The sequence below is a fragment of the Gadus morhua genome, chromosome 20, assembly GCF_902167405.1.
Source record: "Gadus morhua chromosome 20, gadMor3.0, whole genome shotgun sequence".
NCBI classification, from domain to species: domain Eukaryota; kingdom Metazoa; phylum Chordata; class Actinopteri; order Gadiformes; family Gadidae; genus Gadus; species Gadus morhua.
The window spans coordinates 20645459-20670479 of record NC_044067.1 but is presented as its reverse complement, the minus strand read 5'-3'; the positions used below and the strand labels follow the sequence as shown (position 1 = coordinate 20670479).

Here is a 25021-nt window from a genome sequence, read left to right as displayed (position 1 = left end):
GGAGGAGCTACACAGTGTTTTATACCAGCCTTGATTTTTTTGCCTGTTGTGTTGAGTAATATTTGTTTAATTTATAGCCACAGTTTTGTGTATACAAAAGTAAGGTTAGGTAGCTACCTAACCTTACTTTCCATGTAGTCCAATTGAAGCTTAATGAATTTGTATGTTATTTCATTCAGTGTCCAATAAAGACAAGCTGACAGGGCAGGTCAGCGTGAGAGCCTTGTGCTACAGGTCGATGAGGAAGAGCGAGGCACTACACAGTTTGAGTGTAGGCAGGATGCTGTGTTCATCCCTGTTCAGTGGGGTTTGTTCGGTTGAGCAGTAGCCAAGTGTAGTCCTCAAGGGCCACCAACTTGAATGTTTTTCATGCCTCCCTTTTTTCCGCACACAATTTAATTTAGTCAAGGTAATGAGCGCGTCGTTAGACCTGGGCATTCGGGGCTATAGCCCCGGATCTTTTGGGATCAGCCCCGGATCTCAGCCGTAAAAAAAAAAAAAAAAAAAAAATTATGTATATATATACATATATATAGCTGCTTTCATACACGTAAGTACTGGCTGCTCTTCTGAATATATGCTGCATCGTTGCAGCAACATTGAAGACGATCGCGTTGACTTCTGCGGTCTGTTCTGCCTCCATGCTGTCTGCGTCAAACCAAAACAAACCTGATTGACAGCGGCCACACTTATCCCGCCTCCTGCAAATGTACGTAATATCCCTCCCCTTGCAATGCCGGTGCTGGCACTGGCCGCGGGAGCAAGATGTTATTCATACAAAAATGCATCGCTTTATTCTTTCATTACACAATTTCTTTCATTCTTATAAATAAAAAAATAATATAAATAGGCCTACATATATAAATCTAGCCAACTTGTCAATCAAAATTAGTCTTGTCTTGTCTCTCTAGTGGTTGTTCATTCTAAAACACTACAATCTTTTGAGAAGCAAATGGTTGCAGCCTCTATAGGCTTACTGTGGCGCTGATGTGAGTACTGTATGCATGCAATACTACTACTCATAGTAATAATCGGAGAGGGTTGAGAAACAGTGGGTTGACAATCCATTCTGGTACCTCATTTTGAAAATCCCCAAAAAAGAAACTTCACATAGGACTGTCTTTCAATTTTTAATACATTGCTTTGGAGGTTTTCAATCTAACATCCCACTGGTTTGATTTTACCTAAGAGAAAAATGTTTATTTTTTAAAGCATCCACAGCAGCCATAATAATGAGTTTATGAGACAATGAGAATGAAGCGGCAACAGTGTGACTGTGCAGAGTGAGAGATGGCTTCAATGGATGACCAGGGATTGGTGGTGGCGTTACCCAGGAAGGGCGGCTGTAGTTAACGGCAAGCAACAGAACATGAATAGTGAAGTGGAGGAAGGAGTCGAAATGAGACTTCATTAACAGATTCATGTACAGTTCAGATTTATATGGAGATAAGCTTCTTAAACAACGTGCATACAGCATAAGCAAGTAACAGAAACAGTCTGGGAAAATTATTTTTTCATTATTTAAATCTACATCCTGGTTACACGTCGCGCGATAGCTCATTTCATGCAAGTGAGTGTTTACTTCCTGGTTACAGGTCGCGCGATAGCACATATCATCTCATGCGATCTTAAAGAGAACTTGACGCGTTTAGGAACAGTTTAGGAATGCATATTCCAGGAAAACATTAGAACTCTGAAATGCTGACTAAATATAAAGCATGTTTTTATCTGTAACATTAAACCTACACTGACAATAAGTAATAACTTAAAAATGAAACATAAAGCAGACCACTACTTACTTGCCGTTGCCTGGCTGGGGGAGAAAGGTCCGTCGGAGCAGCGATGGCTTCTTGACATCGGGTAGGTGCACGCAGGCTATATCTATAGCTATTCTAATGTCTTATTTTTGCCCTGGCGCTCGGCATAGGCGACCTATGTGTTGGGGGCGCCCTTAATTAATTAATCGATACATTAATTAATTAATTAATTATTTAATTAATTAAGATACCGTAGCAGCAGGAGTCAGGACGGTGCTCCCCCCCGGGCTAAAGCCCCGGATGTTTTCAATTGCTAACGACGCGCCATTGTGTTTATATTCGGACCAATACGGTACAGCGGGCGCTCACATGACGTTAAGCATTTCCTGGTGCATAATGTGACGCTTCAGAACCTAAAATCCCGTTTCTCCCCATTGACACAACACATAACCGGCGTTTTCAGAAATCTCCACTTTGGCCGGAGTTTTTAGAAATAATCGTTTTCTGTGATAAGACAGGGCCTCAGACAGGGGGTGCGGCAGCACCCCCAGCACCCCTACTTCCCGCGGTACTGTTTATAATTATCATAATTCGTTCTTGTGTTTTCTTCTTCTCCTTCTTCAAAATTCTTCATTCGCTTCTGTCACGGCCTTTTAAAAATGGCGCTATTATGCTGTAAAACCGGAAATGTGAGACTCCTGAAAGGATGTGGTTGGCTGGCCAATCACAGTCTTTGCGAGCTGCGTAGGGCATGGACATAATAAAGGCGTAGGGCCGTAGTGTTTTAGTCGCATAGTCAGGAATTTGGGCCGACGCACTTAAGCACGTAAGGGGGGATATTTTACCGCGCAAGGGGGGGTTATGTATCTTACGTGCTTACGCGTTAAACAGAGCATATATCGGCCTTTATCCGTACCTTCATAAACACTGCCCCCGGCGTAAAAGCGGTTCTAGTTCTAGCCCAGCTCTAAAGTGGGGCCAGAATTGAACCGGTTTTTTGGCGGTGTGAAACCAAAGCCCTGGCCCTAGCTCCGAACTGGCCCGGAACCGGCCCCGATTTTGCGGCGGTGTGAAAGGGGCATTATGCCCCTTTCACACCGCATGCACGGGACTTGTTTGGAACCCAGTTAAAGTCACCTAGGTGGAATGTGAAAGAAACCTAGGTGGCGTGTCACATGTGAATTGCTACGTGTGATTTCAATACTATAGGGTTTTTAATACAATGATAATTAACATATTAGATTCACACACTGCCTTGTAACATAATAGTGACACCTTGTTGGTTGATGCATGTGTTTAAATATATTACAAAAAAAAATGTAGTTAAATCCTGTCCTACTCAAATCCATCGTTACATATTCAAAGACCAAAGCTGTTCATAAATAAGAACAATGATGTAAGGCGGGGACAAAACAAACAATTGGTCAAAAATGTACAAACCATTGCTGTGGTCGAATAGTCTTTTTTTATGCTCTGGAAGGTTCCTAACTAAGTGAAACGACCTGGACGTACCTGAGAGGCAGCAATGATAGAGCTGTGTGAAGGAAAGGTGTTTTGATGCTTTGTTTCTTATCTCCTTTTGCATAGGGTGCACTGAAACATCCTTTACAAAAGGGAAGGAGGGAATGTTCTCCCACAATTCCTTGGGGCAGCAAATTATAAAGCAACACCGTTCAGCTGTTCATGAAAACAAACTATCAACATGACCAACAATTATTCTCATACAATCATAATTTGGATTCCTGTCGATAAATGTGTGGACAGGAGGGTGAGCGTGTGGCATCCAATTTGTTTCCATTTTGTGACTGGCGCCCTATATTCCTTTCTTTATTTCAATTCCAACCATGGTAAAGATGTAATATTTACTTATTTTTAATTATATACGTATATATAGCCTGTACGAAACCACAACATTAAAAGCACACAGGCTCAGTATCGATGAGTTTTTTTAAATCCATCTTTGAAACCTTGTGGATTCATCACGGCAGACCCAACTCCACAACATCTGCTTTTGCATAATTACGCAGCCTAATGTAAGTCTTTTCCCAAGTCCTCATGGATTCTCCTTCACATCTTTCTTGAACTTTAAATGTTTTTCATCGAGGTCAAGAAAATTAGGTTAGAATGGAGATCGATTATTCAAAGTTATATCCGAAACTGCCAATTTGAGTCCTTCAAGACCAAGTCTCATGCTCATTAGTGATTGGATTTATCATTGGCTGATGAGAACACATGCAGCAAGAGCAAGAGAGGTGGGGTGTATGTGTTATTTCTTCTTCCAACCAGGTGTACCTTTTGTTAAATAATTGAACAATTATATTTGAAAAGAAATCAACAAAACAACGATTTATTTGTTCTTGCTTTACAAGGGCCACCTGAGTAGGGGTGCATTTAGGGTTCGGTCAGGGTCATCTGCCACACGGACAAGGCTGCCTGCTGGCCCAAGGGCTTCCCGCCAAGGAGCAGCAGAAGGTCCGGAAGGTTCTGGACAATGACATCCTTCATCATTTCCTCTAGGTCCTCTCCTTCACAGTTCTCATCCATGTCCTCGCAGCTCCAGCGGTTGCAGAACGCCTGGTTCTCAAAAGTCAGACAGTTTTGTTTCCCCTCTCCGACAGGACAGCGCATGGTCAAACCGTTCTCTGTTCTCTCAAAAGTCTCCAGCTCGATGGCGCCCTCTGGTTGCGTCCCCAGGTAAGACAGCGGGGAGGGGAAGCACTTGTTCTTGAAGGGCCTGGGTTTGGTTTCCACTCTGGGGAGGGGGGACCCTCGGCTGGTGGTGGGCTGGTAGCTTGGCCCCAGCCCCAGGCAGCAGTGGTGGATCCGGGCAGGAGGGCTAGTGGAGCCGAGCAGCAGGGCCAGGCGCTCCCAGGACTGGCTCCGGAAGCTGTACCTCCACAGTGAGTTGAGGGGGGAGTTCAGGCTCTGACCCCCGCCGTACAGGAGCAGGCCATCCCTGTAGGCCACCGCGGTGTGGCCCACTAGCCTGGAAGGACCGGAGCTGTGTGTTTGTGTGTGAGGGAGAGCCATTTGTGAGATGGGTCAAGGATGACTCAGTGAAGCATTATGATAGCCGGTTCATCTAATAGTGTTCTCTAAGTCTAAATGCTAAGAGTGTGAGAATGACCCAGAAGATAGCTGTTAAACATACATAATATAATTAACAAAATAATTGGTGGAGTTAAATTCCTCCTTCATATTGAGATTAGAAAACTGTGGCAAAGGAGATTGAATACAGCTTTGGGCTTGTGATCTTATGAAGATCCCACAAGCCTGTTTGTTTAAGTATTTTTTGTGTCATTTTACATGTTATTAAATTCCTCTGGTGCCTCTCATTAGTACTCAGTCCCCGTACTTTGCCAGCAGTATGCCAGAAGTATTTCAGGTCTTACGAGTACACAGTTATGACGAGTCAGACCATGAGATGTTCTGGAAGTATGTCCTTCCAGGTATGATGGTGCATAAAAGCTAAAAGGCTGCCCGAGCGTGCTTGTTGGTCGAGCCCTGGTTCCCAGGGAGACCCAGTGGGTACTCACGTGGTCTTGAGACAGCACCAGGAGCGACTGCCCGAGTTCCAGCTCCAGAAGTCCCTCTGCTCTCGCAGGCCCCTCAGGCCACCGTACAGGTACATGGTCTCCTGGTGGGCCACGGCACAGTGACTGTGTCTGGGGCCCGGGCCAGACTGCTGATCCCCGCCCAGCAGAGACCAGCACATGGAGTCTGGAGCCACAAACACAAAGAATTAAAAAAGGAACAATACAATTATACTAACGCACTCTTTTTTGTAGAGCATTTATTTCAAAACTTTAAGGACTTTACAAAACAGTTCAGTAAATGCAAAGAACAAATTAAAATCAACGATATATCAGGCTTGGGCCATATCTATTTTTTCAAACACTTATACCCTCCTGAGATTTCATCATTGTAAACCATAAAAAATGTGCAAAATATAAACAAAGCTGAGCTGTTGGTGATAGTAGTCATTGAAGAAGGCATGCATGTCTATTGTCTAGCCTACACTGCTGTGTCTCTTCGGCTATGGTTTATGGAAGGATTGTTTGTAATTTTGCCCATTGTTAAAAAATACTGGCTTTATCTATCTACTTTTATGTGTACTTCTTCTTCTGTATTTTTTAACATGCGTTCCACCTCTGTGAAGCGACTATGACATCAGAGATAGACCGAATAACTCATTTGTGAAACCATCCTGTGCGAACGCCACTCACTACCTATCGACACAAAAAGTTTTTCCTTTTCTGTCGTTAGTGAAATGTTTGTAAACAATGTTTGTAAATGTCTCTCTATTGGAGACATAAATCTTCCTACTATTAAAATCTTCCAAAGAGACATTTATTCAAAGTATTCTTTCATAGTTAATTCATTGTGTTGGGAAAACTGTGAGTGAAACAGAGGGAAATCTCATTGGGAGGACAGCGGGGCTGAATGAATGATTTCACAGCAATGCACAATCATTTAGATAGTATATGTTCTTGGTATATGCAGCTCTAGGATGCCTTGTTCTTTGTGACTTTTGCATGGTTAAAATGCCTGAAGAAACTCATTGGCTTCCAGGTTTGCTCCAGCTTTCTATAGACACAGCTGTGCCCTCTGCTTAATGACCCACCAACTCTCACTTTTCACAATATGACCACAATGTGTGTCTCTGTCATGTCAGTACCATTAATCAGGTGGGGGCATGGTTGACTCTGCCGTCAGTGTGTCAATGTGTGTATCAACCGATGTAAGTCGCTTTGGATAAAGATTCTGCTAAATGCCCTAATTGTAATTATTCAATTAGATTGAAATATAGGTTACTATCGACCTTATATAATATAATATTCTTTAATTAATATAAGTCAGTCAAATGCTTCTACATTCTCTTTATTGATGGGGGTTTTGTCAAGATTTGATGTGAATACCATGCCTAATCAGACAGAACAGAGCTTTACGTCTCCACATTGACTGGCCACTGATTTCCTACATGAATTATATTAATAATGGTATTTAATATTAGCCAATATAAAAGTATATTTGACTAATTGTTAAATGCAGTGGTTTATGCCTGCACTGGCGTTGTATGCCGTGTGTGTTTGTCCCGTTAACTGCCACCACAGGTTGCAGGAAATGCAGATTCTGGATGCCACCCACATTATTGGCTCCAAGTGGGTAGATGCAAATCTGGATCACAGAGGCTACCTACAGTATATGATTGGTCAACCAATCCTCAAAGACCAACCAACTCTAAATGAAGGAGATGTATAAATGTGCATTTCCTGTTGAAACGGGCTAGCAGTTGCCATTGCTACACACATATATCTCTGCTCTTCTGGTCAATTGTTTTTGTGACTGTCCCTGTAGGATTCCCCTTATCGGGAAAGGGCTAGGTAAGCTTGGGGTACCCTTTCCATGTACATCACAAGGTTTTCTCTGTTAAACACATTAGGTTAGTGGTGGGTGCTGTCACACCAAATTTGTACCGGCTGACAAATTTGTACCGGGTACGTAATCAGTTGTCCGTTGCCAGGCAACAAACAACAGATTACGTAAGGGGTTGTCCGTTGCCAGGCAGGTTCCAGAAAACATTCCCTCTCATGTTGCCAAAGATGACATAACATAATACAGATAACGGATCGCTAGATAACACTTGTTTTTACTTTATATTTGTATTGTACGTAATTGTTTAATCAAATTTAGCTAGTAATCTGAGTGTATAAAGCAGGTTTCAAAAAACATTTGCGCTCATGTTGCCAAAAACGAAATAACATTATACAGATAACGGATCTCTAGATAACACTTGTTTTTACTTTATATTTGTAATGCATTTAATTTTTTTAACGAATTTGTAAAATAAGTGTTATCTGTCTTGTCACGCTCAATGAACGAGTTCGCAAATGTTCTTGAACCTTCCTACGTCATTCGACGCGATCGTCCGCGATCGTCTGTTGCCAGGCAGTTTTGGAATGGATTAAGGATGACGTACCCGGTGCTTCCATTAAACCTGTGGAAGTGAGAAATACGTCTGCAGAGTCTTTGTGTTTTGGGAAAGAGTTTAGCTGGTCGTCAGGGTATTAGCAGACCGAGGACGGCACAGTGAAACAACGGCTATATAGCAAGCGAGATAAATCAGAGCAAGTTGGAAGCCAGCCGACATGACGTCGTCACACGCATCCAGTGGACGATCAACGAGCATTCTCTACAGTCAAGTGCTACAGAGGAGAGTTCGCATGGAAGTACAGCAATACAGGAGTACCCGCACAGCGCATCGTTAAGGACCCGCTCGCAATTATGTTGTTCAGAGAGATCAAGTTCATCACCGGGGTCTGCAGCGGTCAGAGCAAGAGCAATAGCCGAAGCAGCAAAGGCACGGCTATCCTATGCTGAAGAAGAAGCTTATCTGAGGCTACAACAAGCTAAGTTGGAAGTGTCTTTAGAAATGCTTAAATATAAAAAAGAGGCTTCAGCAGCCATTGCTGAAGCAGAGGCATTTGAAGTTGCTGCTGATGTTAAGGATGAGCGACATAGTTGTTACCTGAACATAAACTCTTTTCCTTCAGAAGCCTCACAACGCACAAAGCAGTATTTGCTTGATCAACTTGAAGAAAGGGATTCAGAATTACAGTCATGTGATAACGGTGACACACGAGCAAAGACAGCGCCGGTCCCTAGCCACGTGTCACCTTCACCACTAAAGCCTGAAACCAGTCCTTTCTATCCGCATCAGAACAATACTGCTCCACATTGTCTCGTCTCACAGCAGCCTTACATCAGCACATAGGAGGACAGTCACAGGCCATTCAACAGGTTGCCTTGAGAAATTCGTCTACCTCAAATCAAGTCCAGCGGTGAGCATGTTACTCCTGCACACCACTAGAGACCACAAAATCACAACACCGGGCCTTCTCCCGCATGCCACGCCATACCACCAGACTCCAATGACTGCAGTTCACACATAAATGACTTTGTCAGGTATCTGGCCCGCCGTGAGCTTGTGGCTACAGGCTTGCTTCACTTCAATGACAAACCCCACAACTACAGAGCATGGAAGCGTTCTTTTTTGACTGCCGTCAGCGGCTTAAACCTGGAACCGAGCGAGGAGATGGATCTTCTACTAAAGTGGCTCGGGAAGGAGTCAGCCGAGCATATTGAACAGATAAGAGCCATACATATCAATCGGCCAGAAGCAGGACTGGCCATGGCATGGGAAAAGCTCGAGCTAACATATGGCTCAGCTGAAGCAATAGAAAATGCTCTGTTCAAACGCATTGACAGCCTTCCAGAAATAATAAACCGAGATGGACCTAAGCTGACAAAGCTGGGCGATCTGCTGATGGAATTGCAGGCTGCTAAAGCTGAAGGAGACTTACCAGGCCTAGCTTTCCTTGACACGGCGAGAGGCGTCACCCAATTGTACAGAAACTCCCGTTTCGTTTCCGGGACAAGTGGGTGGACGTTGGTGCAGCCGACAAGCATCAAAACCAGGTGAGCTATGCTCCCTTTGGCTTCTTTGTCGATTTTGTAAGCCAGCAGGCTCGCATTGCAAATGATCCAAGCTTCAGCCTCATCGGCTACACAGACATGGCCCCCAGAACAGAGAAGACAGAGTGGAAGCCGAACAGACAGCGGGTGTCCGTCCACAAGACAGATGTGTTACCCAGAGCCACATCTGACAAGGTAGAGCCTCCAACAAGCTACAGCGACGGCGACAAACTGTGTCTGTAGCATAAAAAGCCACACCCTCTCCGTAAGTGCCGAGCATTCAGAGAGAAGCCCATTGACGAGCGCAAAACACTCCTCAGAGAAAACAATGTGTGCTTTAAATGTCTCTCTTCTTCGTCTCACATAGCAAAGAATTGCAAACTAAATGTCCAGTGTTTTGAGTGTAAGTGTCACGGTCTGTCTGCCACGCCTCTTTCACCCTCGTAGCTGGGCTGCATCAGGTGATTAGTGGAGCCTATAAGTTAGCTGAACACTGTTCACCTGGTGCCAGATTGTCTTCGCTGTTTGGTTCATGCAAGACTCTCCAGCTATTCGCCTGTCTCCTGTTTCCTGATCCTGCCTGTTCCCGACTACGTTCCCCGCCTCGTCCTTCTGGATCCTCGTTCGCCTGTCTTCCGTCCAGGTTTCCCGATCCTGCCTGTCCCCGAATACGTTCCCGCCTCGTCCCTCTGGATCCTCGTTCGCCTGCCTTCTGTCCCGGTTTCCCGATCCTGCCTGTCCCCGACTACGTTCCCCGCCTCGTCCCTCTGGATCCTCGTTCGCCTGTCTCCTGTCCCGGTTTTCCGATCCTGCCTGTCCCCGACTACGTTCTCCGCCCCGTCCCTGTTTTTTGCTTGAAGAAGTAAAAACTGAACATCATAGTATATGCTTGTCTCTGAGTCGTGCTTTTGGGTTCAAATCTGCCAGTCTCTTCAGTAGAGCGTGACAGTAAGAGCGACAGGCACAATACAGCGCTTCACCCTGGACCCGCACCCTGGCAGCAGGAGGCTGACCCTGCTTCTGAGTACGGTGGGGAGGAGAATGGAGCTTCACCCCAGTCTCAGGTCACCAACAAGTGCACGAAAGTCTTTGGTGGGGAACTCACAGATCGCTCCTGCTCGAAGATATGCCTCGTCAAAGTGTTTCCAGCCGGCCACAGAGAAAAAGCAGTGAAACTGTATGCGATCATGGTCACTGGTTCGCCCACAGTTCTTTGACATGTTCAACGACCAAAGTCCAAGTGCTCCTTACACACTAAGAACATGTGCTGGAGTGAAGCAATCAGCAGGCAGAAGGGCCAGTGGCTATGAAGTGGAGTCTCTGGACGGAACCGTTCGTGTCCCGCTGCCAAGCCTCATAGAGTGTGACGACATACAGAACAACAGAGAGGAGATTCCGACCCCCGAAGCAGCTCTTCACCATGCTCATCTAAATTCAGTGGCATAGCTCATCCCAGACATTGACCCACAAGCCCCCATTATGCTTCTATTGGGACGGGACATTATCAGAGTACATGAAGTCCGCAAACAGGTGAATGGCCCTCACAACCTGCCTTACGCACAGAAGTTAGACCTGTGGTGGGTCATTGTTGGAAATGTTTGCCTAGGTAATGTCCATAGACCGCTGACTATTAGCACGTTCCACACAAACATCATAGAGCTGCAACGGCCCGCTCTCTTTGACAAGTGCCCCAACGTGTTCCATGTGAAGGAGAGGTTCAGTGAAACCCAAGCCACCAGTGAGCCTCCAGCGTATTCTGAGGACCAACCTTTCTGTGAAACCGACCACCTTGGATGCACGTTGTTCAGGCGGACCAGGGATGATAACCAGGTGGCTCCCTCCATTCAAGATGCAACGTTCATGGAGATAATGGATGAGGGACTACGAAAAGACTCATGCCACAGTTGGTTGGCGCCATTACCTTTCAAAAGCCCACGCCAACGGCTCCCAGACAACAGGCCACAGGCGCTGAGGCGTCTCACATCTCGCAAGCGTAACTGAGAAAAAACCTGAGATGAGAGACCACTTTCTCACCTTCATGGACAACATGTCATGCAGAGTTAGCCCCCCCTTTCAGCCCGGACAAAGAAAGGTGGTACCTAGCAACGTTCGGAGTGTATCATCTGAAGAAACCTAAGAAAATACGTGTGGTGTTCGATTCCAGTGCTCAGTACGACGGCGTATCACTCAACAACGTGCTGTTGACAGGACCTGACCTGAACAACACACTACTGGGAGTGCTGATTCGGTTTAGAAGAGAGGCCATCGCTTTCATAACCGACATAGAACAGATGTTCTATTGCTTCCTAGTAAGAGAAAAAGTCTGTGACTTCTTACGAATGAACGTCCACGTCTTTGGTAACAGCCCTTCACCTGCAATGGCTATTCACGGCCTACACAAGTCTGTTCAAGGCAGCGAGTTCCACGTCGACCCAGATGTGCAGCACTTCGTATTGCATGACTTCTACGTTCATGATGGGTTGAAATCCCTGCCCACAGTTCAAGCTGCTGTCAGCCTGCTAAAACTGACACAGGAAGTGCTCTCCAAGTCGAATCTAAGGCTCCACAAGATTGCAGCGAACAGCAAAGAGGTCATGGACGCCTTTCCATCCAGTGACCATGCAAGTGACCTCAAAGACCTTGACCTCCATGCAGACATGCTACCGCTACAGCACAGCCTTGGGCTTGACTGGAATCTCAAGACCGACTGTTTCCTTTTTAATGTCTCTAGTGAGACCAAGCCTTACACCCGGCGGGGCGTCTTGTCCACAATCAATAGCCTCTACGACCCACTTAGATTCGTCGCGCCTGTAACAGTCCAAGGCAAGGTAATCCTGGAGTTCACGGCGGAGAGTGGTGACTGGGACGCGCCCTTACCTCCAGCCATGGAAGATGCCTGGATATCTTGGAGAGCCTCTCTGTCCGAGCTCGCTGAGCTTTCCATCCCAAGGCGCTGAACAGAAGCCTCATCGTCAGCAGCGGTAAGAAGAGAATTGTGTGTGTTCTGTGATGCGTCAGTTAAAGCTATCAGTGTTGTGTGCGACCTCAAAGTGACTGATAGTAATGGCAACAACCAGATTGGATTTGTAATGGGCAAAGCCAAGCTGGCCCCCCGCACTGAACACACAGTGCCAAGACTTGAGTTGAGTTAGCAGACCTGGTCTCAGTAGAACTAGACCTACAGCTTGATGCAGTAACCTACTACTCAGACAGTAAAGTAGTCCTGGGCTATATTAGTAATGAGACCGCACGCTTTTATGTCTATGTCAGCAACCGGGTGTTACGTATCCGAAGATCCTCCCAACCAGACCAGTGGCGCGACGTGCCTACAGACCTGAACCCTGCAGATCACGAACGCGTTCCGTTCCTGCTAGCCAACTGAAGCACACCAGCTGGCTTAATGGTCCCAAATTTCTCTCCAAGCCGGAGCCAAGCAATTCTGAGACCACTTACGACCTTGTTGACCCGAGCATAAGAGCTGTGCACATTGAAGTCATTGAATCCCTCGACACCTCTAGCTTCATCAACGCGCTACAGCGCTTCCTTTCAGTGCGCGGGCCGGTCAAACACATTCGCTCTGACCGCGGCACGAACTTCATTGGCACCTGTAAAGAACTGAAGATAGCCTCAAACATTAACAGCACTGAAGTGAAGACTTACCTCTCAGACAAGGGCTTCACCTGGTCCTTTAATCCCCCACATGCATCCCATTGTGGTGGATCATGGGAGAGAATGATAGGGCTGGCGAGGAGAATTCTGGACGCAATGTTCCTCCAGCTGAAAGACAAGCTCACTCACGAAGTGCTGGTGACTTTCATGGCAGAAGTCGCAGCGATCATCAACGCCAGGCCACTTGTTACAGTGACTATGGACCCTGATGACTAGTTCATTCTCTTGCAGCTGCTCTTCTCACTCAAAAGACGAACATTGGTCCTGCTCCTGCGGGTGAGTTTGGAGTTGCTGACCTCTACAAGTCCCAGTGGCGACAGGTTCAGCACCTGTCCAACATCTTCTGGGATCGCTGGAGGAAGCAATTTTTCCCAACACTGCAGGCCCGCAAGAAGTGGCAGTCCACTCAGCCAAACATTCAACCTGGAAGTGTTGTACTCCTTAAGAACAGTCAAGCACCTAGGAATGAATGGCCTCTTGGGCTGATTACACAGGCCTTCCCTAGCAAAGATGGGAAAGTGCGCCAGGTTGAGGTGAAGATCATCAAACCAGGTGGGACTAGCCTCTTTCTCATGCCAGTCAATTAAATAGTTCCCCTTTTACCTCCAGAGGCACAGTAAATGGACTGTTTAGTAAATGGACTGTTTAGTAAAGGACTGTTCTACAGGAAAGAAAAAAAAAAGAAAAAAAAAGATGGGCTGTGCATTGACTGTGGGGTGACGTGTATCCACGTCAGGCGGGGAGTGTTTTGTTACGAGTAAAAGTTCAATGTTACAGGTAAAATATACATGCATTTCCTTGCATGCATTGCGTTTCTATTCAGGAAGCGTTCCCTTTAAGACGCGCGGTTCCAATCGGCCAATCGCGTGACTCCAGGAAGTAAAATCGCAGTTGCGTCTAGCTGGTTCAGTGTTCCGTTCAAATCTGTAAAATCCAGAAAAATGTAATCACATCTGAAGACTGTCAAAATCTTGTGCTTAACATAGCATCGTTGGTATGTATTTTGATTTAATTTTAAGGTACTAATCACTATTTTGAAAAGTTTGTATAGTTTTCATTGCAAGACAGTTCAAATGTGCTACGGCTATACGAATACCATGTTAGTTTACACGTGGGTCATTTGACAACGTTCATAGTGTTGAAATGAACATACAGAATGTTTTTCACAAGTAAATATTCTTGTTCATTAGTTTGAGATGAGATTTCTGATTTCTCTGCCTTTTTATTTGTGTGTTGCAGTTTCACCTTTTCCCATGTGCGTCCATTAAACCTGTGGAAGTGAGAAATACGTCTGCAGAGTCTTGGTGTTTTGGGAAAGAGTTTAGCTGGCCGTCAGGGTATTAGCAGACATACCGAGGACGGCACAGCAGGTATTGTATAATTAGATTTGGCACCACTTTCAGTACTTTCCAAACTTTTGCCACTCACCTGTTATACTGGTTTATGTTTATGTATTCCATCTAGTCACTAGGGTCATAACACCAATAGTAGCCTACATTTCAGTCAATTGAATGCAGGTGCTGACTGGAATAAACATTCACATTGTTGTCATATTGTGTAAATGGAATTTGTTTGTAGGGGTGGTCGTTTAGAAGAGCCACTGGGCCTTGCCTATAGACAGCTGTGGGAAACTGGGATTTGGCAATTTATTATTTTCATGCATTTAAATCATGCACAAGTCATCAAGCCGCATATATAAGGAACGTTTTGGTTGCAATCAATGGGTTTGTATCGACGATGGGTCTGGCCTAGGGCTGGGCGATATTGCAAAAAATATTATCACGATTATTTTTTTGATATTGATCGATGTCGATATTAATCACAATATATGATTTGATACTGCTGCAGCCTGAAGAAACTAGAGTGTTCATTAATTAAACCATACTTTTTTGTTTATAACCATATTTGTGATAAGGGAATATTTAATCACATTTAAATATAAACATTTAACTTCACAAACGTGTTTTATCTGCTTCCAACAGAACAATATAAGGTAGCTTGCCTTGTAACCTATTGAAAATAATGTAAATACATATATATTTTTTTTTCTAACTTTATTTTTATTTATTTTTAATATCGAGCATTTATGTCTAATGCTTATCGTCGTAATCGACGTGAGTTTTATCGCGATTAATAATCGTAATCAAATTATTGCCCAGCCCTGGCCTGACAAATCTAATTCCACTACGCAAAATCTAAGGCCCTGGGTCTATATATTCCTTATTTCCATATTTCCTTCACCATTTTCTCGGTTCCTCGTTGTTTTCCTTGCTAGGATTTCTTTGCTAGGACACTATTGCTTTACGGCAACTTAGTATTATAATTTTGAGATAAACATATTCTTCTGTCTGATTTAGGAAACACATTTCTGCATAGTGGTCGGCTGACCCAACAAACATTATGCTGTATAACATGCGATAACATGTTTGCTAGCACATTTTTCACTTTCACATGAATCGCTTGAAAGAAATGCTACTTGCTCTCACCAAAATCTAATCTCCAGAACTCCTGCGAGGAGCCCCTCATGTCGACGTAGCCTCCGTAGACGAACATGGAGGAACCAAACACCACTGCACTGTGGCTCTTCCTGTTGGTCGGTATCTGTGCACACATTTGGGTAAGCCTATTCCATTAGTATCTTTCAAAGTGTGTGTGTACATGTCGCAGGCAGGCACAGGCCCCAGCTTGGCCTTGCCTAATGTGTTATTACTTGCGTTGAATATAATGGTACGGCAGAGCCTTACATACCCGACAAACAGTCTTCTTTCCCTGCCAGTGGACCCATTTGTTCTTCCCTGGAGAGTGAAATGAAAAGAAAGAAGAGAAAGGAACTGAGCAGTGAAAACAGGGGTCTGGAGATGGAAGCTAAGCAGCACTCAGCAGGGTATTGTGTCAGGCTAAACACTACACAATTTGTGCTATTTTGAGGCACGCTGGGAGCATGGATATTGTGTCCTGCTATTGTCTGAATGTTTCCCATTCTTTTTCAATTGTGTTTCAGAGACATTGTTTGGAGACAGGCTAGTCACTTAGGATAAAATGTATAGATAAATTACCGGTAAGAGTTTTTTTCAGGTTTAGTGAATATCATTTTATGTTGCATATTTAAAACATTGTCATAAACTAGTGAACAACAACAAAATGCAGCGCTTTACAACTTATAAAGGAATTACTGCACCACCATGTATTAATATTGAAAGATTATTCAATTTTTACACGGTATATTGAATAATAAAGAATGCTCATACTGTGACCCCTAAACAACCGCCTTCATTTCATATTTTCACTTTGGATGATTGTGGGAATGTGACAGATTAACTTTCTGACATGTTGGTATCAGTGTAAATACCAGAGCTCTAAAGGTCTACAAGCACAGGCAAGTACCCTGGTCAGGCCAAGGCACCCGCTCCCCACAGCAGAAACTCCTGTGAAGCTACTCACCCAAGTCAAACACCCACAGTGGACACCCCCAACCTGTGTACGCACCGTCCAGGGTCCCCCCGAACGCGTACAGGAAGCCCTGGAATCATCCAAATCATCTGTTAGATTTGTTACTGGACTGGAGCAAAACAGTGATGTCCTTCCAGAGATCAGGGCGGCAGATAAGGCTGATAACAATGGGCTTTTTATTAGAGAATAAAAGGCCATTGCGTCGGGATGTGCAAGTCCCAACAGTCAAGCACTTGGTTTGATACCCGGTGTTGGCACGCATCATTGAGCCAGATTTCTAACCCCTTTCTACTCATCAATGACTATGAATATCTATTGCGTATTCACTGTAAGACCTTACAGACTACACAATGGTAGGGCCTAAAAAAATAATAATTGTTTGGTTCCGGTTTCCGACCGACCCTGTCCATTTGTTTGCGACCCAAATTATTTTATGAGCTTAAAAAAAAAAAAAAAAATGCAAACTATAATTACGTTTTTGTACAGCACCTCTTCATTCTGTACAAGGATGAGCGCATTCTCTCGTTTTTAAATGAAAACAACCTACTTTTCTACTTTCATCATTCGCTGCCGCAGGAAAAAATAAAATAAATTCCCTACCTACCCTTGACCTCAACTGACAACCAACAGGAACCAAACTTTTTTTTTTTTTAGGCCTAATGTTAGCTTCATGGGATTTGTACCTCGTGGGCCACCATAGAGTGTTCCTCCAGCTCCTCTGGTGCCGCTTCACCTTTGCATGGCAACTGTGTCCACTCGTTACGCACTATGACAGAACATCCACAGGGACACAAGTCAAGCACAGGCACAGGCAAATCCACTTGCGTAAGCATACTCAAGATACACCCGAAGACAAAGGGAACTCAAACGTATAAGGGCCTTTTTCGATTATGTAAAGCCATGGTCCACAAAGCACATTTTAAATATTTAAAATCCCATGGCATGCTACTTTATGAATGTTTTTATAGAGATATTAGTGGGCCCCTAACACAGTATTCGAAGACGATCCCGAAATTCTGCCGTGGTGCAGAATTACAGCCACTAGGAGCCAGTCGCACATTGAGCTTTCCCCAAACGTGCCGTTTCGGTGTCTGAAGCTTTAATGCCGGAGAGAGGTGGGTCAAGGAAAAGGTAGGGGGTGTTGCCCTGAGCAGCTTGCGGCCACCGTACCATGCGCTCTGTTTACAGTTGATGCATCGCAATGGCGAGGTGCACACAGCCTTTGGCCATATTCTGTAAATATTCTAGAACACTCCGGGTGCTCCGGCGGTCCTGGAGCTCTATATCTAAATAATATCATATTATACATAGATACTAGTGATGGGTTGGTCGTGAACGATTTGGTCAGAACGAACGAATCCCGAATAACAAAGAAGTGTATAACAGTTGCGTTGCAATGTGTGTAATCATCACACACACACACATGTGGCACTCACACGGTCGTAGCTCATTGGCGGGCCAAATTCTCTGTGCTGGCAAGGCAGAGAATGGGGAGGTGGCATCTCCCCTTATGACGACATACCGGGAAAATTCCAAAACGACGCGTTTGAGCTTCGTATTTTCAAAGGCGGAGAAGAATGGTTAGTGCACGTTTTACACCCAACAAAATTTCTAGCTACTGGGGGAGCATAGGTAGATTAGGGGAACACATATTAATGTTAAAAAAACTCAGAAAGTGAAAGTTTTTATGCCATGGGATCTTTAACACCAATATTTTTAACTTCATAAGTTCATAATGATTGGACTCAAATGTCGGAATGGAAATCTCCTATGTCAATACTTTTTTCCATACTTATGAATTCCCTTTGATGCGGCACTTTAATACTGCAATGCTGTAATTGTATGTAGTGTAATTTAAGTAGATACTCTATTCATCCCTTTGGGGAAATTCAGGTATCCAGTAGCAACAGACAGTACAGTACAGTTGACAAACAAAAAAATTGACAGTAAAAGTCACCGAAATAAGGCCATAAAAGTCAATAGAAAGTGAGAAATATTGCCACACAGTACGGCGCAAAGGGATGAACCAGCACCTACCCACGCTGTAGCTCCAGAAGTCCCGCAGGCAGTGGGTGCTGCGGCCCCCCAGGACATACACATCCCCCTGGTAGGTGCAGCAGGCGTGCTTGTAGCGGTCACATGGTGAGGCCTCAGCCTGGGGGAGGGGCGTCCACAAACAGGGGCTGCTGCGACTCATCACGCCAGGCGGGCCAGCACCACTGCTGTCATTGTAGCATCTCCTACAGCGACAGGTCATTAACGTTAAGGGAAGGGAATTTACATTTACATTTAGGGCATTTAGCAGACGCTTTTATCCAAAGTGACTTACGTAGGAGTAGGTGTAGGAGTAGGAATAACAATATATCGCTGTCGACAGTAAGGATGTTCATAGAACCAAGTGCCAAGCACTTACAATCTCTATTTTAACCAATTCCCCGTACACAACAAAGATATCTAGGATAAGATGCTACACAATGTTAAATACTACACAATGCTAAGTACAACAGACAATAGGTGCTTACATTAAGTGCCAGGACGTACAACATATAATAAGTAGGAGGGGTGGGAGGGGGTGGCTATGCAGAGTCTAGGTGAACTCTTAACAGAAGAGTACTGAAAAAGCAATGTTGTTGTGTTTTAAAAGTTAAAGTATCCTAACATGCAAACAGAATACATCGTTCAGCACTCCCCATCAGCTCCTAAATAAAATGTATCTGAATTCACTGTCTTATTCCTTTCTGCTCTTACATGCTCTTAGAAATCGGAATGCTGTTGAATTTCCTGCAAGTCGATAAATAGCTTACAGTGTTACAACTAACTAACCATTATTATTATTGCAAAAAGTATATATGTTACAATAATTTCTGCTAAAAAGATAAATGTGTTGTTACATCCAGTTTGGACGCAAAGGTTTTGATGAAAATCAGCCAGGCCTGAAGGGAATTTAGTGGCTAAATGAAATGAAAGATAAAACTAAGTAGTGACTGAAAGAAAAACATGGATATATCTCTAAGATGCTATAAACCACAACAACAGCAATCCCCATCCTTTAGAGAACAATCTGTGTTCCTGGAAACAATACCAGAAAATACCCCATGTCCCTGAAGGATCTTCCTTAGCCACCCAGTTACGTCAGAGGATACCTGCAGTGTACCTCCAGTGAAGAACTACAGAGCTGCTAGTAAAAAAATAAAATAAAAAATGCTATAAAAAGATGATTGTTCCCAAGCTCTCTCAACTCCTCCTTTATACTTTACTACATCAATCATTTAAGAATTAGAACACTATAGCAACCCCCAATGACCTAGCAACCACCCAAAATAGAAACCACAGAGGGAACTCACCTGGGACACAGTAGCAATTACCCAGAATACCCTAGCAAGTAACCACCCAGAATACGCTGCCAATCACCCCTTACACCCTAGACACCATCCATTTCACCCTAGCAAACACCTACAACACCCTAGCAATCGTCCAGAACACAAGCAACTGTGCAGATCACCTGTCCAAAACCCCAAATAAGCAGCATGTAACACCCTAGCAGCCACCACTAAACCACAGCATTATTTCATCTCCCTCATTATCCCTCATACTTTTCCCATGCATCAGCTATACACACCAAAAGCTGCATACCACTAATTCCAGTGAAATTTATAATTTTCTAGTTTATTCCTCTGCCTGTGCCCTAGAGCCATATCTAGTGTAATGACATCTGTTTCGCTACGATGACAACTCGGACGCCAGCCTTCCGAGTCGGAAATCTCCAAGCTTTCTTGCGGCATTTCTCGGAGGCACGCCCCCTTTTGCCTTCATCTCTCGGAATTCTGAGAGTAGACCGAGTGCAGTTATGACGCTCTCAACAAAAATGGCTGCACCCGTGAAGAGATTTATTTTCTTTGTATTTGTACCACGTTGGTCATTTAATGTTGATTTTAAATGCTCTTACGAATGGTTACATTGCTACTTTATTCAGGTCACCAATTAATGCATTGCACGGTCTTGCTGTGCGTGCAATACAATGTAAAGTTGTGTTTGTTTTCGGGTTGGTTTGCTAAAGAGGCTAATGCAGCTAACAATAAACAATGAATAGCCAATTTCCTGACACATTCACAAAGACGAACAGGAACGCTATAAATGCTCTGAGACAGGAAATGACATCAAAAGTGCAACTCGGAGGGCTGGCGTCCGAGGATTCAGGAACACACCATTAGGCCGTGTTCACATCTAGCGTTTTTTTAGATCTGCCAGTGCTTGTTTTACATTATATTCCTATGGAGCAGAGCGTTTCTGGAAAAAGTCACGGGCGTTTTTTTCAACGCCTCTCCCAGCGTTTTTTTCTGCCATACGGAGCGTTGAAAGAAAACGCTCCGTATGGAGCGGCCGACGTCAGGCGTCTTTTTGGAAACTGACAAATCACAAGCGGAATATTGACACTTCGTCACGAAGGAAACTCTCAACTGTCAAAATAAGAAACAATGGCGGACAAATCACTCGGGAAAGTGCCGGTGGAGCGGTTAATAGTTTAAATAACAGAACATGTCGAGATCTACGACATGTCTAATGGGCTCTAGCCGGGATACGTAGTAGGTGAGTAACGTCGGGTCTAGAATGGGTTCGTTGCTAGGCGATAGAAAAAACGCTCTGCGCTTTTAGGACAAAAAACTCTGCCAGCTTTTTTTTTTGTTTAAACGGTCGGCTCAACTTTTCCCTAATACAAAAAACGCTAGATGTGAACACAGCCTTAATTTAATAGCTTTTGAATGTTAATTAGTAGGCCTAAGTAGGTTGAAGTTCTTTAGTTTTTCCCCGTGAAAGCGAACAGCTGTTGTTCTGTTCCAAATCAGCTGTCCTCTGCCATCTCAGCCCTTACGGGAGCTTTTCAATTCATCCTGGAACGTACGTGAAAAAAAAAAAACGAAGCTCCGAATACTGATTTAAGCTTCGAATACTAATTTTCCGAACGAGTATTCGAATATTCGAATAATTCGGGCCAGCCCTAGTAGCAACACACAAGTTTCAAAACACAGGCTTTGAGAACATGAGAACAAAAATTAAGTGGTCAAGGAAACATATAGAAAGGTCACTTTATCCCATACAATTAAAACAGAAATGCACTTAAGCGGCGGCGACACATGCTGTTACTTTATGTGGTCCAAAGGCTGAATGAACCTGATCTATTTCGCAAGCTATAACATCGTAAGGGCCCGTGTCCACCAAAAGCGTTTTTAAAAGACGGAGCGCCGGTCTGCAATGCATTCTCTATGGCAGGACGCGCAAGCAGCGCGCCTTTTAAAAAGCTGCCCGGAGCGGTTAAACGCTCCGCGCGTCTCGCGCTTTTAGACGCGCGCCCCAGTTGAAAACAGTTGAACTTTTGAAGAAAAGCGCTCCACGTCATCGGCGCTTTTTTCGAACGACCAATCAAAATCGAGGAGGAGGCAAGGCTAAAAGTATCAACAGAACACAAACGGAAACAAACTGAAACATGTCGGACGAAAGTTTAATAACAGCTGTGAGTGAGTGTCCGGTCCTGTACGACCTCAAGTTAAAGGTGGTATTCCCCGTACTGCCTCCTGCCACGATTCGTGATTAATGCTGTGGACCCACACTCTCCTCCGGGCAACCACGACAGGCACACAGGGGGATCGTCCGCAACCTCCGCTGCCACGGCAAGAAGCGTCTTTTTTTGAGCGGCGCGCACAAACGCGTTGAAAGCAGTTCACGGAGCGCTCCGTCTTTTAAAAAGGCTTTTGGTGGACACGGGCCCTAAGTGTGTCTATCTCTCACCCTCTTGCATGCAATAGCAGCCTTCTCAAGTTTTAAAGGCTGTCTATCCAGTGGAACGGTCATTCCTAAGTAACTTTTGTTGTTGGAGGACCAAATCTCTGCGGTGGTGGACACATGATCCGGGGAGGACTCGAAAAATATTTTGAGCTTCGATTCCATGTCGGTATAACACGGTATAACACACAGAAAGACGCTGCAGCCACACGCATGCACGCACCTGAAACAGATCAGAACTTTACAGGCAGGCAAACACGGCTTGGGTAACGCAGGAAAGCGCGTTACTATAGTCTGGTAAAGTTGTGTATTAGTTACCGATATTTTAAATGCAATGCGTTACTTTACTTCGTTACCCAAAACAGTAAGGTTGTTACTGTAACGCATTACACGCGTTACCCCCAACACTTAACTCTAATTATATTAAACGACCTGTTTAACAGTTACCTCACGCAAATATTTCATCATTGAAATGATTTGACTATACAAATAGTTACCTTTCATGCCACTTAACATGGTGCATATTCTGAACATATTCTATTGACTGTGGACCAATAAGAATAATAAGGAAACATATCTTAACTTTACTTTTACTTGTAGCATGTTCATGATTGCACATTTTAAAAGTAAACATTAAAAGAGGTGTAGGCCTACCTCAAGGTTACCACAAAACTAAACAAGGTTTCTCTTTAGAAAGAAAGAAAGCAAAATCCCTGTCTTGACAGTTATCAGAGAGGCTCATTGTCTACACTGTGGCTTGACTGGAATTGATCTACACTTCATCATGACAACCAGGTGACAACCCCTGCATCTTATCAAGTGGTGACAGAGGTGAATCTACACTTCACCATAACAACCAACTGACGACCCCTGCAACTTATCAAGTGGTAACATAAGTAAACACTTCTGGACCTTGGATCAAAAGAAACCCTCAAACTCTTAACTGCGATTAAGCATTTTTCAAACACACTTGTGTATTGACATTTAAGAAGGGAAAAATATATTCATAAAAGGGGGGGAAATGCAAAACATGTGTTTTGTTAAGGCTATTGCCTAATTATTTTCTGGCACCGAGAAAAAAATGAGAAGTGCATAATGGTGTTTTAAAGTGATCAAAAGAACTGATGTTTTTAGACCATCATTGGGTACAACAGACCATCTAATGGTCTGTTGTACCCAATCATGTGAGCTCTCTGCACTTTGGCACTCTATATTTATTATATTATTTATTTACTCACTCATTTTGCACTGTCTTGTCCTGTCTTGTCTGTCCTGTTGTAAACTCCACTGTACCAAAACAAATTCCAAACATGTTTAAATGTCATGGCAAATAAAGTCTTCTGAATCTGAATCTTCTCTTCATATATGAAATCAATTTGATCGTGTGTATCGAAGTGTATAGGTCCTACTTAACCTGGTTCCCAGGCGTTCACGTCTCAAGACGGAACGCCCGGAAAGGGATGCTTCAAATTAGCGTTATTGGAAAGAGAGCGCACGGGACATTCAGATACATGGTTATGGGAGCTAGAGAGAGGGCGGTACTTCTGATACAGCCACATCCGTTCCATGTTTTTGACATTGCTTTCTTAAAATTTTCGTAAAAACTCCGTACATATTGTCATTGTCGTTGCTATTGTTATTATTAACACGTTGATGCATTCTTCTCTCTCAGTAGATGGTTCACTCGAGTAAATAACTCATAACTCAAGTAAGAGAAGGAAATGACGTTGCGGTAAACCGGAAATAACGCTACAATCCCAGAACCTGTCTCAGCCCAACCCTATCTCTATTAGGATGTGAGCCGCTTCAGAAGAGTGTGCTCCGTTATCCACTGTAATGTTCAAAACTATGATGAAAACGTTTGACCGAATTTAGTAAATAGTTTATATTGATAAGCTTACGTGAACACTGGTGAACATTTGGTTGAACGCGAAAGTTATTGACGAGTTGCTCGAAGCTATGAAGAGATGCGTGAGAAACTTTGTGAAGAAACCACTACCCCTCTTTAGAGATAATAATATATATTACCGTAGAAACGTCCCACATATGGCTACATGTAATCCTGATGTATTGACGTCAAGCCATAGAAGAGGTAGTGAGGAAGAAAGCGGTACAAATCCACTAACCAAATGATCTGGTGGTAGTTGCTGCTTTCTGAATTCCGTTTTTCTGATCCGTCTCTCAGAGGAGGAGGAGCCAGTGTGGGCTAAGGTCTAAGGAAGGAAGGAAGGAAGGAAGGAAATGATGAAGGTAAAGAGGTATGGCTTGACTACAGCACACGTTACATTTCATCAGTCATCTCATATTTACCTATAAAAAGAGGTGTTATGACTTATATAGCGACAACAACCACAGCCTCGATTTTCCATGTTTAAGGATGACACAACATCAGTCAACTCATAATTACAAAAAAAAGTTTAAGTATCCTAACATGGAACAGAATCATCTGCCTAGCCCCGACCAACTCCTTATTAGCATGTATCTGAAGGAATTCCCTGTCGCATGTCTCCCCCTGTCCCCTTTATGCTCTTACATGCTCTTAGATTCTGAATCCTGTTGAATTTCCTGCAATTCGATAAATAGCTTATCGTGTTAAAACACATGTAGCCTACTATTATCATTGCAGAAAATATATTTGTTACTTCAGGTTACTAAGCTGTTACAACCAGTTTGGACACAATGAAGGTTTTCATGAAAATAAATCAGGCCTGAAGGGAAATGATGTCGCTAAATGAAATTAAAGATTACAACCATAACTGTAATGTAAAAAGAGGTGTTATGACTTATAGCGACAACAGCCGCAGCCTCAACTTGTTTGCTGCTGCGACCTGAGAACATGTGAAAGGACCACGTGGACATAATACATAATATATAATTAAATGTAGAAAGTG

General features: G+C 43.9%; 1 protein-coding gene across 1 annotated transcript; it reads right to left on the bottom strand.

The window, feature by feature from the left end:
* Positions 1–2952: 2952 nt before the first annotated feature.
* klhdc3l (kelch domain containing 3-like) lies at positions 2953–24298 on the bottom strand. Its single transcript, XM_030343171.1, has 9 exons — positions 24257–24298; positions 23369–23417; positions 18390–18592; positions 17036–17118; positions 16344–16422; positions 15651–15697; positions 15389–15503; positions 5294–5477; positions 2953–4758 (listed from the first exon to the last, which is right to left on the bottom strand). The coding sequence occupies exons 3-9, from the start codon at positions 18547–18549 to the stop codon at positions 4149–4151; spliced, it is 1278 nt and encodes a 425-aa protein (XP_030199031.1). The 5' UTR covers positions 18550–18592; positions 23369–23417; positions 24257–24298; the 3' UTR covers positions 2953–4148.
* Between the last annotated feature and the right edge of the window lie 723 nt (positions 24299–25021).

Bases quoted from the DNA above. Each gene is read 5' to 3' on its own strand.
- klhdc3l (XM_030343171.1), bottom strand. From the start codon at position 18,549: ATGAGTCGCAGCAGCCCCTGTTTGTGGACGCCCCTCCCCCAGGCTGAG. The intron at 16,423-17,035 runs GTACAAATCCCA...GGATGATTCCAG, and splicing joins ACTCTATGGTGGCCCACGAG to GGCTTCCTGTACGCGTTCGG. The intron at 15,504-15,650 runs GTATGTAAGGCT...ATGTGTGCACAG, and splicing joins GAAAGAAGACTGTTTGTCGG to ATACCGACCAACAGGAAGAG.